Here is a 13,960-nt window from a genome sequence, read left to right on the forward strand (position 1 = left end):
CTTTCTTTCCTCTCTTCCACCTCTTCGTCTCCCCCTCCCTCCCTCTCCTCCATTGCATCCCCCATCCTCCCCTGGGGAGCAGGCTGCGGGCCATGCTGGGTGCAGACGGCCAGCTCCAGCAGGTCCAGCCCAGCCTGACCAGAGAGGCCTTCCTGAAGATGATGCTGCCCGACAGTCCCCCCGAGGATGGGGGTCGTGGCAAGGTGAGCCCCTGCTCCCTCTAGTTTTTCTCCACACTACTTGGTTCACTATCACTCCAACTCTCTGGTTCATTCGTATACTGTCTGGGCTGTGTTCAGTGAAAAGGAAATGTTTGGAACATTGCCGATAGACATGTAATACATAGAGCTGACATGATTCTCTAGTGTAGTGCTCCCCGTTTCTCCCCACTCTGACAATGAGTGTCTTGCTTTAATTTCCTTCCCTCCTTCAGTCGGCTCCTTCCTCCGCTTGACATAATCCATTGGATTGCTTGTGATATTACAAATCAAGGCTGGCACCGTTTTCAAATGAACTGAAATTAAAACCAAGGGTGGTTATAAGGCGCCAGACTCACGCTAACCTTTTCCTAGCACAGATTCCCCCCCGCTTATCGAAAGGTTAATTTGGACGTCTCCCGTTCAATGCCACCGGCCATGGCGACTAGCGTCGGGAGAAAAAGACCACCACTTGATGCAAAGGCTCTTGGGTAATTAGAAGAAGAAAATGTGGCCAGGAAACAAGGGTGGAATGGGAAGGGGTTGACACAAATGGATTTGATCTGGGAGCTAGCAAGCTGCTCTTCAGACCTCTTTGTTCACTGATTGAAAAATATATCACAGGAATGAAAGAAAATGGCTGCCAGCAGCATAATAGTCTATAGTCTTGACATATCCTCCTGTAATAAATGGAAGATTTGTCTATCGTTATCTGAAGCCCTGCATTGATACCAACTACTATGCACAGGGAAGCTATTGTCAGATAATTGAGGGGAAATTATTGGCTCTCATTTATGGCACTGTGGTACACCGAAGTTACTGTTTTGCCAATTTTATGGAAGATTCAAGCTGTTTTTTTCCTAGTTTAGCACATACCAGTTGGCGCTTTAATCACTCCTTCCGTTGTGCAGCCCTCCGAGATGTAAAATGTCTCCAAATTTTCCATCACCCCTTTTCCCTCCCTCATTTTCTCTATCTCTTCCCACAGAGTCTGACTGGTCCTGGCGGCCTGCCCATGTCCCCGAGGAGGTCCCTGTACCGGACCCTGTCGGACGAGAGCCTGTGCAGCAGCCACAGGAAAACCCTGTCCCTGGTCAGCTCCCGGAGCTCTCTACTGGACCAGGCCCTGCCCAACGATATCCTGTTCAGCACCGCCGCTGGGCCCTACCACAGCACCCTGCCACCTCGCATGAACCTCGGCCACAGCCATGGGGCGCCGCTACACAAGAGTGAGTGAGACTACGCCACCTAGCTGGCTAGCTAGGCTAGGTCTTGTCGGTTGTGAGCATAGAATTCAATAGAACAGATGGGTACTAGATATTTTAATGTATCTCTATGGTTGAGAGGGAATAGGGTTGGTCAACCTTTCTCCTGGAGAACTACAGGATGTATACAACCTTTCTCCTGGAGAACTACAGGATGTATACAACCTTTCTCCTGGAGAACTACAGGATGTATACAACCTTTCTCCTGGAGAACTACAGGATGTATACAACCTTTCTCCTGGAGAACTACAGGATGTATACAACCTTTCTCCTGGAGAACTACAGGATGTATACAACCTTTCTCCTGGAGAACTACAGGATGTATACAACCTTTCTCCTGGAGAACTACAGGATGTATACAAACTTTCTCCTGGAGAACTACAGGATGTATACACTTTTGTTCCAGTCCTGCTCTAACCCACCAGATTCAACTAATACCATTTTTACCTTAGAATCAGTGTTAAAGTACCAAAGTCTGCTTTACATTTATTATGTATTAGTGAAACATTGGAGTACATTTCGTTGATTCGGATGTTCAATTAGGAATGGAAACACATGTTACGAAATCATTCATGTATCTGCCAAAGATGGAAGTCCCCTGAGGTGTAGTAACACGGCAAATGGTGCTGAGTGGAAAGCTGCATTCACCTAGACCTGAAACGTACTTAAAGGCCCACTGTGATATTTACAGCCAGTTTTATATTTCTCCAGCCCCATTCCTCAGCTTTATGGTGAACAAAGTGGCGGGGCAGCCATTTTTATTTTCAAATTAAGGAGTGGGCCATAGAAATAAAAAATATCTAACTGTGAGCTCATTGTGGTCAATTAAATGCAAACGCCCTTGCCAGTCTGAAGCTGAACTTTACGAGACCTATCATAAAAGCTACAGCGTATGCCACTTTCAATTTCCCATCTGTCTTGTATTAGGTGAGAATTCATAGGTGTTAAATTGATGCAAACCGATTTTAAAAAGCTTAGTCTTTTTTTCTTTTTTTTTTACACAGTAAGATATTGGATATTTTCCACTGGGGAAAAACATCCCAGTGGGTGCTCATTGAGTAGGCACGATATTAACCCTTTCACTGTCGGGCCTCCTGGCGTTCTTTGTTGAAGCATTCTAACCACTGGTTGTATTTCACAATGAGAAAAAGGGGCTGCTAATCCAGTCCTTATGAAAGGAATACCCCTCCCCCACATTTGAGGGTGGAGGTGTGTATGAATATGTGGTTGCTGTGTCTTATTTAACTCTGTGGGGTGGGGGGTGGGGGGGGGGGGGCTCAGAAACCAAAATTTAAGGATCATGAATCTCCAGCTGTGTGCGAGATTAAGTTACCTGTGTGTGCGTATGTGTGTATTTATGCACACATTTGTGTGCCTAGTTTTGTGTGAATCTACGCCAAAGCTGACCCCTGTGGGCGTCCCCTAGATGCAGGTTAATTGTCTGTCTGGCGGGGGGAAGCTCCCCCTTCGTCTCCGTCCTCTAATCAGCTTTCAACAGCAGACTGTGACATAGTTTTTTTTTTTAAGTAACCGTGTTCTTGGCAGTTTTCCAAGCAGGATTGCAATTGTTTTGCATTTTTTCACATTTTGGAAGGGGGGACAGACTCTCAAATTGAACAGGGTGGATTGTATTTGCTTAAGGGGAGTTGCAGATGCCTGAAAATGTCTGTTAAGGTGTGAGATGTTTGTTATGCTTTGGTGGAAAGTGCCCATATTTCATTCGTTTAGAGTATCATCTCATTTAAACTGTATATTTGAAATGTATGTTTTTACTGAAACATAAAACCCCAAAATGACTGTTCCAAGTGGAGAATGGATGAGCACTGATGTCTCATTATCGGTAGACAGGAGGGAGGAGAGGGGGAGGGCGGGAGGAGAGGGGGAGGGCGGGAGGGAAGGAGGGAGGGGGAAAGAAAGGAGGGAGGGAGGGAGCACCAACTGTTCCCTTCACCCAAATCGGTGAGGCTGTCGCTCACTTATCTAAACCGAATTGTCTCATCTCTACAGATGAGCTGTGGTTCTCTGACAGCTCCCTGGCCGACCGCTGCAAAATGGCCGATGGCAGTCTGATGCCCCTCCCGGAAGCAGTGTCTGGCCTGGACTGGTCCCATCTTGTTGATGCCGCAAGGGCTTTTGAAGGTAATATAACGTCTAGATTCATCATACTCCCGCATGGCATTAAACAAAACTGTGTACGTATTCACTGTTTGACCGTTTGATGCTCCCAAAACCTTACCCAGCTAACAATTAACATTGCCTAGAACAGTATAGAATGTTTTTGTCAGGTACCCATTTGGTTGTGATGTAAAGGGGAATCTTCACATTTTGTTGGACCATTTTCATTCAAGCGAGATCTGTTTGAACAATGTTGAAAGGAAAACGTTATCTGTGTTGTAACTCAACATTCAAGGAACATCCCTATGGACGGACTTTCTTAAAGGTCTTAAAACCTGGACCAACAAAGGCTATGGGGATGTTATCTCCAGACCTACCAGAAACAATGTTTCCTAAACCTACCAGAAATGCTCTGGGAACACAAAAATGTTAGCTAGGTGTAAGTGGTACCTGATTAACATTTGCTGCTACCAAGGTGTCGTGCTGTCAAATCTTTTGTCCCCAGTTCTCATCAGGCTTTCAGCGCGTTAACTGTTACCCTTTTGTTCACTCAATAGGACAATTCCTGACCTTTATTCAGTGTCTAAATTGTATTCAATGTTTTTTTCCCACTCTGGTCAATTTAGGTATCTAATTTGGCGTGAAATTCAATGTGTGAAAAGACCATTATAACATATATATATTTTCTTGTAATGTTCAGATGTGATTTCGTTGTCCGTCGTCCAATTAAAGCGACTGGACATTCATTCAAATTGATCCCCAATATCATCTTGACCCAGTCAAAATCTTCAGTCTCTCCCATTGTCTGTGTCTCCCTTGTACTCAGTCTGTCTACGGCGAGGTGCTAATTAGCAGGAAGTGGAAGGAGAGCGAGAGTATTTGGGGACTTGAGAAACTAAGCATTATCACAATGGAGCGCACAGCAAGGAACCATTTTGCCAAATTACTCAAACCCACTTTGCGCCGTAATTGCACCCCTTTCTTGCACACTTTCTCTGGCAATTATAGCTTCGCTACCTCGGTCAACTGTGTTCAGGGGAAGCTGGGAGTGTTTTTCTGGTAACCTGGAATGACTTGTTTTTAAATGTAGCCTTTATTTAACTAGGCAAGTCCGTTAAGAACAAATTCTTATTTACAATGACTGCCTAAGAACAGTGGGTTAACTGCCATTTTCAGGGGGAGAACGACAGATTTTTTACCTTGTCAGCTAGCAACCTTTTGGTTACTGGTCCAATGCTCTAACCACTAGGCTACCTGCCGCCCACTACACTACCTGAGCTACAGAGTGATGTACTCACGATTTTGTATTTATTATAATTATTTAAAAAATTCTTCCTTCATGACCAACTGATGTTTATAGACTAGATAGGTTGGAACCGGTGACCACATTTCTTTCACCCTGCGCAACGAGGGGTCAGGCCGGGGACTCCATTGACTAGCATTGGGCTGCACAGCAGCCTTCGATTTGCATAGAAGTCAACAACAGAGAAAAGAGGGGGAACTAATTTGCTTGGAGAGTTGTGGGAGTGCTGACCCTGGCATTATTAGCCCGGGCTTGTTGTGTCATTTAGTTGGCTTGTTTCGTTTCGTGGTGCTCGCTGTGTGTTCTCAAGGCAGTGTTGCTAAGCACGCAGAAACTCTAGCATGCTAGCCCTCATTAGCATGCCGGGGGCAAAGGGCGTGGTGAGCATTAGTTGCAACTAGCGAGCATTATTTCTGTTTCCGCAGACCCACGCATACTAGAACAGGACAAATGGTTCACATTCACAGTCAAGAGTGCAGTGAAACAGCCACAAAATAGACATTCCTTTCTCCTTACGTGTCTCATTCTTCAGTTGTGATTCATATTTATCGATGATAACTTAACCTCAAGATTTATCTTAAGACCGTTTGTTTTCCATGTTGAACATTACAGAAAGAATGTCATGGGATGTTTTTCTTGTTTCCAACTCAATATAGGCTAGTCTTTTTACTGAAGGAAAATGAAAACCTGACTCTGTTATAGATCTCTCTCTTCTTTACTTTCTCCATTGCCTTCCTTTGTATTCTTTGTTTTCCACTATGGTAATCACTTCACCTGTGACTTACTTCAATCAGCGTTAAGCCAATGTTGAGACTGTCAATTAAAACAGAGAGTGATTTGTTAAAAGGGATGTGTAATTATGGGTGAGTTTCACAGCTTCAGTCTCTCGCTTGTCTCTCAGAAGCAACCTCCGTGAGACACTTATCTTTAGTGAGAACCACTTTCATCTCTTCCCTCTCTCGCTCTTACCTCTCACTCGCACTTCCCTTTTTCTCTCTCCCCTCTTCTCACTTCTTAGTGGGAACAATCTTAGAGAGAACAGCTCCCATCCCTTTCCCCTTCTCCCTGCTTTCTGTCCTCAAACACCACACACATCCGTGTCACCTCTCAACACCGTCCAGCTATTAAGACAGACGCAAAGTGGGGGATGGTTGGTGCTGCCCTTTTGCTAGAAACTTAACCTCAATTTCCTCACTAAGATCCCCGGCTTTCTAAATTGATATGTGATGCTGACTCAGACATCTGCGAGGCTATTCTGACTTCTCACAAGCTTAGTCTGTTTTTTTCTTGTTTTCTTCCTTATCCAGAATTGTCCTATGCTCTTTATTACTAAGAAAAGGTCATGGCTTCCAGAGTTTCTCAACTCGGACTGCAATTTGTTCTAGCCCAGTGCTAACGCACTTGTTTCAACTAACCACGTGCTGTTTGAGTTGTTGACTAGTTTAATCAATTGTGCTAGTGTTGCACTAGAACACAAATGTGCAGTCATGTGGGTCTTTACAGCTGGAGTTGAGAATCGCCGGCTTACAGTGCCTTCGGAAAGTATTCAGACCCCTTGACTTTTTCCACATTTAGTTAGGTTACAGCCTTATTCTAAAATGGATTACATCGTTTTTTTCCTCTCATGAATCTACACACAATGCCCCATAATGACAAAGAAGATATTTTTTATTTATTTAATTTTTGCATATTTATACAAAAATAAATAAAACTGAAATAGGACGTGTACATAAATATTCAGTCCCTTTGCCCCAGTTTAAGGTCCTGAGCGCTCTGGAGCAAGTTTTCTTCAAGCATCTCTCCGTACTTTGCTCCGTTCATCTTTACCTCGATCCTGACTAACTCCCAGGCCCTGACACTGAAAAACATTGCCACAGCATGATGCAGCCACCACCATGCCTCAACGTAGGGATGGTGCCAGGTTTCCTCCAGATATGACGTTAGGCATTCAGGCCAAAGAGTTCAATGGTTTCATCAGACCAGAGAATCTGAGAGTCCTTTAGGTGCCTTTTGGCAAACTCAAAGCTGGCTGTCATGTGCCTTTTACAGAGGAGTGGATTCTGTCTGGCCACTCTACCGTAAAGGCCTGGTTGGTGGAGTGCTGCCGAGATGGTTGTCCTTCTGGAAGGTTCTCCAATCTCCACAAAGGAACTCTGGATCTCTGTCAGAGTGACCATCGGGTTCTTGGTCACATCCCTGACCCAGGCTCTTCTCCCCAGATTGCTCAGTTTGGCTGGGTGGCCAGCTCTAGGAATAGTATTGGTGGTTCCAAACGTCTTCCATTTTAAGAATGATGGAGGCCAGTGTGTTCTTGGGGACCTTCAATGCTGCAGAAATGTTTTGGTACCCTTCCCCAGATCTGTGCCTCGGCACAATTCTGTCTCAGAGCTCTACGGACAATTATTTTGACCTAATGGCTTGGTTTTTGCATGCACTATCAACTGTGGGACCTTTATATAGAAAGGTGTGTGCCTTTCCAAATCATGTCCAATTAATTTAATTTACCACTCCAATATAGCCTAGTGGTTAGAGCTTTGGGCCAGTAACCGAAAGGTTGCAGGATCGAATCCACGAGCTGACAAGGTAAAAAATCAGTTCTGCCACTGAGCAAGGCAGTTAACCCACTGTTCCCTGGGCACCGAAGATGTGGATGTTGATTAAGGCAAACCCCCCCGCACCTGGGTTAAATGCAGAAGACACACTTCAGTTGAAGGCATTCAGTTGTACAACTGACTAGGTATCCCCCTTTCCCAATCAAGTTGTAGAAACATCTCAAGGATGATCAATGGAAACAGGGTGCACCTGAGCTATGAGACTCGAAATTGAGCAAAGAGTCTAAATAGTTATGCAAATCATTGTTTATACATTTGTAAAAACCTGTTTTCGCTTCGTTGTTATAGTGTAGATTGCTGAGGATTTTTAAAATCCATTTTAGAATAAGGCTGTAACGTAACAAAATGTGGGAAAAGTCAAGGGGTCTGAATACATTCCGAAGGCACTGTATATTATACTGTGAGTGGGGCCTTAACTGTGTGAAATGCAGTTTGCTCTCATATTTAACCCGCCGCCTGCATGTGCGACCCTCCTCACCCACTGAGAGAGTGGATCCAATTGTTATATACAGTCCCGTGAAAATGTATTTGCCCCCTTTCTGATTTCCCTATTTCTGCATATCGTTGATACTGAATGTTATCACATCTTGAACCTTTATTTAATATTAGTTTTTTTTGAAGATCTGATAACGTTCAGTATGAAAAAATATGCAAAAGTAGTGAAAATTAGAAAGCGGGGAAAATAGTTTTGCACAGCATTGTCAAGCCATAACTATTGCTTTTAGAATAGACACTGGCAAAGGTTTAGGGATGGTGGAGCTAACCATAGCACCTCAACAGGATCCATTCTGCTCTCCATCGCTCCCTATTAATCATGCTCTCCACCTCCATGGTTGCAAGAATGGACTGCTTAAAAGGGCTGTACCAGAATGTGCCTTTCCTTTTAAACATTGCTTTTGGAGCATTTAAGCACTACTGTAGCTTATTTGCACTGAAAGTGGACTAAACACCGTGTGGGTAGCTGAACTGTATCTGAGAGATGTGCTGTCTCCTCTCGTGTTTTCAGGTCTGGAGCTCGACAAGGATGCCAGTCGTCTGTGTGATAAAGACAGTCAGAAAGACTCACTAGGTGACATGACATTTTGCTCAACATAGCTCTCTACTCTTTAAAAACAAAATGTATATAAATGTTTTCCTCTTCACTGGAATTACTTGACTTTTACTACTACTCTAGTTAGTTACTGCCATTAGAGCTTCTTTCACCTTTACTGCCATTGGTGCTTTTGCTATTACCTCTATAACTCCTACACTTTTATTTAGTATGAAGCCAAATCTAATTAGGGTTTCTACTAGCATTTCTGTACTACCAGAGCTACTACTACAACAGCTAATGCTTCTGTCACACTACAGCAGCTACCACTACCATTGTACTTCTACCACCACCACCACCTTCTACTACTAGCTGCCTAGTGCCTCTGCCTAGTGTTACCTCAACCACTTCTTCTAATTGTGATGTTTTCTCCTGCTTTACTTTTGTTCCAGCCAAGCATTAAAACGCCTGACTAAACTGCTCTCCTCTTCTAATATGACATTTCTATGCAGAAATCGCTCCGCCATTTCCTGGTTGCTAAAATTCTAATAGTTTGCCTAATTTCAGTTTGTGACAAAACAAGCAAGTGTAGTGTAGAGAATCATTGTATCATCTTTCATGAGCTGAAATAAAAGATTCCAGAAATGCTCCATATGCACAAAAGTTTTTCTCTGTTTATATCCCTGTTAGTGAGCATTTCTCCTTTGCCAAGATAATCCATCTGCCTGATAGGTGTGACATATCAAGAAACTTAACTGTGGATATTACACAGGTGCACCTTGTGCTGGGGGGTCAATAAAATGCCACAAGTTTTGAGGGAGCATGCAATTGGCATGCGGACTTCAGGAATGTACACCAGAGCTGTTGCCAGAGAATAGAATGTTCATTTCTGTACCATAAGCCGCATCCAATGTCGTTTTAGAGAATTTGGCAGTACGTTCAACCAGCCTCACAACCGCAGAGAATTTGTATGGCGTCGTGTGGGCGAGCGGTTTACTGATATCAACGTTGTGAACAGAGTGCCCAATGGTGGCAGTGGGGCTATGGTATGGGCAGGCATAAGCTATGGACAACCAACACAATTGCATTTTATCAATGGCAATTTGAATACACAGAGATACCGTGACAAGATCCTGAGGCCCATTGTCATGCGATTCATCCGCCACCATCACCTCATGTTTCAGCATGATAATGCACAGTCCCATGTCGCAAGGATCTGTACACAATTCCTGGATGCTGAAAATGTCCCAGTTCTTTCATGGCTTGCATACTCACCAGACATGTTTGGGATGCTCTGGATCGCATGTTCTAGTTCCCGACAATATCCAGCAACTTCGCACAGCTATTGAAGAAGAAGAAGAAGAGTGGGACAACATTCCACAGGCCACAATCAACAGCCTGATCAACTCTATGTGAAGGAAACTTCACGAGGCAAATGGTGGTCACACCAGATACTGACTGGTTTTCTGATCCACGCCCCCGCCTTTTTGTAAGGTGTCTGTGACCAACAGATGCATATCTCTATTCCCAGTGATGTGAAATCCATAGATTAGGACCTAATGATTTTTTAAAAATTGATTAATTTCCTTCTATGAAATGTAACTCAGTAAAGTCTTTTGAAATTGTTGCATGTTGTGTTTTATATTTTTGTTCCGTGTATTTTCAGCTGTTTGAAGCTGGTGTACAAAAACAAAGTAAAAGTCGCAAAAAAACAAAACTCAAGAATGGGACGCATAGAAATAGAGCACATAGAACAGATCTACCGACCAAAAGTTACATATTGCAGCTTTAATAGTATTGTTTACGTGTGTTTCTTTAGCATCGGACCAGGGTTCACTCTGCTCCATGTTGGACGTGGAGCAGGCCCAGCAGGCCATGGAGCTGTCCCGTGAGCTGAGTCGGAGGGTGGCTGCGTCGGAGGCTGCCGCTCTGAAGGCAGGGTAGGTGTACTGCGCCTTTGGGTGGGGCAGACAGTTAAAGGAGCTTGACTTAGCAGAGAAGGGAATTTAGTTATTGAAGGTCTTAAATATACGTATGTTTAACACTTACTGACTGAATGCACTGACAATAGCATGAATGCCGAAACTTTGTTCATCTTCCTCTAAAGGTAGGTTTGTGTGTGTGTGTGTGCTTTTTTTTCACTCCGAGGTTGGTGTTATATGGGGATATTGTGAACATTATGATAATGCCCTTATAGTGTAAGAGCTTTTTGAAAAGGCTGCCTAAAATTTCAGCCTGTTTTGGTGGGATGGAGTTTTGGTAAATTAGTTAATAGACCAATAAGAAAGGGTTCCAAACCTCTCTGTCCTCTCATAGACAGTCCTAGAAGTTTTTGCTTAAAAAATTGCTCTTTGCTAAGAAGCTATTTTTGTTTCTTTTTGACCATTTTAATTGACAACAATCACAGTAAGGTGCTTACTTGTTAGTAAGGTGCTTACTTGTTAGTAAGGTGCTTACTTGTTAGTAAGGTGCTTACTTGTTAGTAAGGTGCTTACTTGTTAGTAAGGTGCTTACTTGTTAGTAAGGTGCTTACTTGTTAGTAAGGTGCTTACTTGTTAGTAAGGTGCTTACTTGTTAGTAAGGTGCTTACTTGTTAGTAAGGTGCTTACTTGTTAGTAAGGTGCTTACTTGTTAGTAAGGTGCTTACTTGTTAGTAAGGTGCTTACTTGTTAGTAAGGTGCTTACTTGTTAGTAAGGTGCTTACTTGTTAGTAAGGTGCTTACTTGTTAGTAAGGTGCTTACTTGTTAGTAAGGTGCTTACTTGTTAGTAAGGTGCTTACTTGTTAGTAAGGTGCTTACTTGTTAGTAAGGTGCTTACTTGTTAGTAAGGTGCTTACTTGTTAGTAAGGTGCTTACTTGTTAGTAAGGTGCTTACTTGTTAGTAAGGTGCTTACTTGTTAGTAAGGTGCTTACTTGTTAGTAAGGTGCTTACTTGTTAGTAAGGTGCTTACTTGTTAGTAAGGTGCTTACTTGTTAACCAGAAATTATTTGAAATTGAGATAAAATATATATATATAACGGCTTCATTGGACCTTTTCAGTTTAACTAATAACTACACCAATTTTCATAAATTACCTTCACCCTGATTTTGATTGTGGACCCGCAACACTGTTCAGTTAAATATGTTTTAAGTCTGTGACCTGGTCACACCTGTAGTTTGCAAGTAAACAATGCCGGTGTTTGTCAGTTGTTAAGCTTCGCTTTATAGAGTGGTCTGCTTTTGATGATGTATAAAATCATATATCATCGCAGACACGACGAAGAGGTCCATTTCTAGAAGACTGCTCTTTAGATTTGCAAAACTTAAAGAAGCCGGTCTCTTTATCTCTATACAGGGATGGATCTCCTGCTCTGCTCACGGGCAAAGTCCTCCAACTGGAAGAGATCCTCAGACAGCTTCAGTTCGACCTCAGAAAGGTAAAGTCAGTTCCCCGAAGCACATCATGTCCAGTGAACCACTTACCATATGTCTCAATAATAACATGGTCATTTTTAGCAAATTAATTTTATCCAAAGTAATGTGCAGCTAACACATGAATCAGCATACTACTATGGTGTACTAGAATGGTCAATACAATTTATCTGTTCTAAAATATACACTTCTCTGTTGGTGTATTTTATAAATCATACAACCCGGCAGGCAAAAAGGACGTTTTGTCGGCAACCAGAAAAATGTCTTTATCGGACCTGATAAACGACCAGAATAGGATTGCTTTCCCATGATGTGTTGACGTCGTCATATAATATACATCTTTACCTGGTTGTAACAGAGAACAGTTGGTTGTAATCTGGTTATATGTCTTCTCATTCAGAAAACCAGTGTACAACCAGGCAATTATGTCATAATGAAGATAAATGTTGTCCTCTGTGCCAGATGGTGATCATATGTAAAGCCAATGCCGTCATGCCAGGTTGCGTAATAACCTGTGTGTGTGTGTGTTCCCTCACCACAGGAGCAAGAGGACAAGGCCATGTTGCAGGAGCAGGTCCAGCACTTGCGTCAGGACAACATGCGTCTGCACGAGGAGAGCCAAACGGCAGCCGCTCAGCTCAGGAGGTTCAGTGAATGGTTCCTACACTCGGTCGACAACAAGAAGCCCTGAGAAAAAAGGAAAACAAAAAACACTGACACATACACACACTGACACACTGCAACATGGCCGTTATCTCCACATTACCTGAGCCAGTGGCATGTCAAGAGGGACAATGTCTGCAGTGATTCAAAGTGAATAGCCGTCGCATGAGAACGAGGAGTTGCGAGTTAGCGTGCTAATGCTAGTAGCGTTGTTTTAAAATCAAAACAACAACATGAATTAGTGTAAATATACCAAGGGGCCAGGGGGAGGGTAAAGGGATACATTTATAGAAGGTTTAGATAAAGGGGAGGAAGGGAAGAATGTATCAGACCTCATGTTTTTGGCTATTTGCTTATAGGAAGGAACATGTGAATTTAAAACAAATGAATGTAACTTATGTGAAATCTATATTCTTTTGCCGAATAAGGCAAATGTCAAATGTGTCAGCTCCCTCAGTAAACAACAATGAAAAGAAGTTCACCCAAATAAACTGACTCAACTTTACCTTGACCTTTAATGTATTATAAAACAACCGAAATAACTAAGGTGTTATAAGGTTCTTGTATAAAAAAAAAAAAGCTAATCTTTAGTAAGTTTTGTAGAGTACTCCACTGTTTTCAACAACAAAAAATAGAAATTGTCCTAGCAATAAATATGGTGATAGTCACAAAACTGTTATTAATGGTTAGCACTGATTGTGGTGTTGTCGAGATTGCGGTTGTATTGGATTTCTTGGAAGTGTTTATTTTGCAGGAACAAAAATGTGCCTGACTTTAACCAGTGGTGTATGGATACTGTAGTCTTTTCTGTTGTTGTAGTACCTCGTCCTTTTCCAACCCCACGCCTTGTCAACTACTCTCACTAATGATGTCTACCATGATATTATTACCTTTTTATTTTTGCCACAGAGAAAAGTATTCTTATGCAGTTGACCCCGAACACTTGCAGGTACACAAGGTATCGCCAAGTGTATGAATGATGTATTTTCAATGCCAAAATGTGTTTGATGGTCTTTGTACAGTACTTCAGAGAAAGTGTCTTGTATTTAACTCTTATTTAAATTTACCCTCCAAATTGTTTATTTTAATATTGAGTATTTTGTTCTTTTCTGCACTAAAAAAAGATTAATGGCTCCTTATTGGCAATATCTGTATAGTTGGCAAGAGATAAGATATAAATACTATATACATAAAGGGTTATTTCTGGGAAGTCCAACGTTTGGATGCTGCTAGAAGACAGCCTGTTGTTTTGTATGCCTTTCTTTCTTTGTAAGGTGTTTTGTTAACGATGGGACAAAAGGTTTGCTTTTTTAATAAATGTAGGATGTTGGAAAAACAAAATGGACTCAACGGTGTCATTTAA

At 42.4% G+C, this 13,960-nt stretch overlaps 1 protein-coding gene across 4 annotated transcripts in view; it reads left to right on the forward strand.

The window, feature by feature from the left end:
• Nucleotides 1–13,444, forward strand: part of LOC109890059 (signal-induced proliferation-associated 1-like protein 2) — a 100,578-nt gene extending 87,134 nt beyond the window's left edge. For 2 of the 4 annotated variants that reach the window (XM_031828622.1, XM_031828627.1), the window contains 7 exons: nucleotides 83–203; nucleotides 1,186–1,426; nucleotides 3,470–3,601; nucleotides 8,499–8,561; nucleotides 10,342–10,462; nucleotides 11,858–11,939; nucleotides 12,476–13,444. In XM_031828622.1, the coding sequence (XP_031684482.1) occupies nucleotides 83–203; nucleotides 1,186–1,426; nucleotides 3,470–3,601; nucleotides 8,499–8,561; nucleotides 10,342–10,462; nucleotides 11,858–11,939; nucleotides 12,476–12,625 (910 nt within the window). In that variant the 3' untranslated portion in view covers nucleotides 12,626–13,444. The remainder of the gene's footprint in view (nucleotides 1–82; nucleotides 204–1,185; nucleotides 1,427–3,469; nucleotides 3,602–8,498; nucleotides 8,562–10,341; nucleotides 10,463–11,857; nucleotides 11,940–12,475) is intronic. The other 2 variants (XM_031828634.1, XM_020482038.2) reach the window with 1 other exon arrangement.
• The last annotated feature ends 516 nt before the right edge of the window (nucleotides 13,445–13,960 follow it).

This window comes from Oncorhynchus kisutch, linkage group LG1, assembly GCF_002021735.2.
Source record: "Oncorhynchus kisutch isolate 150728-3 linkage group LG1, Okis_V2, whole genome shotgun sequence".
In the NCBI taxonomy this organism is placed as follows: Eukaryota; Metazoa; Chordata; class Actinopteri; order Salmoniformes; family Salmonidae; genus Oncorhynchus; species Oncorhynchus kisutch.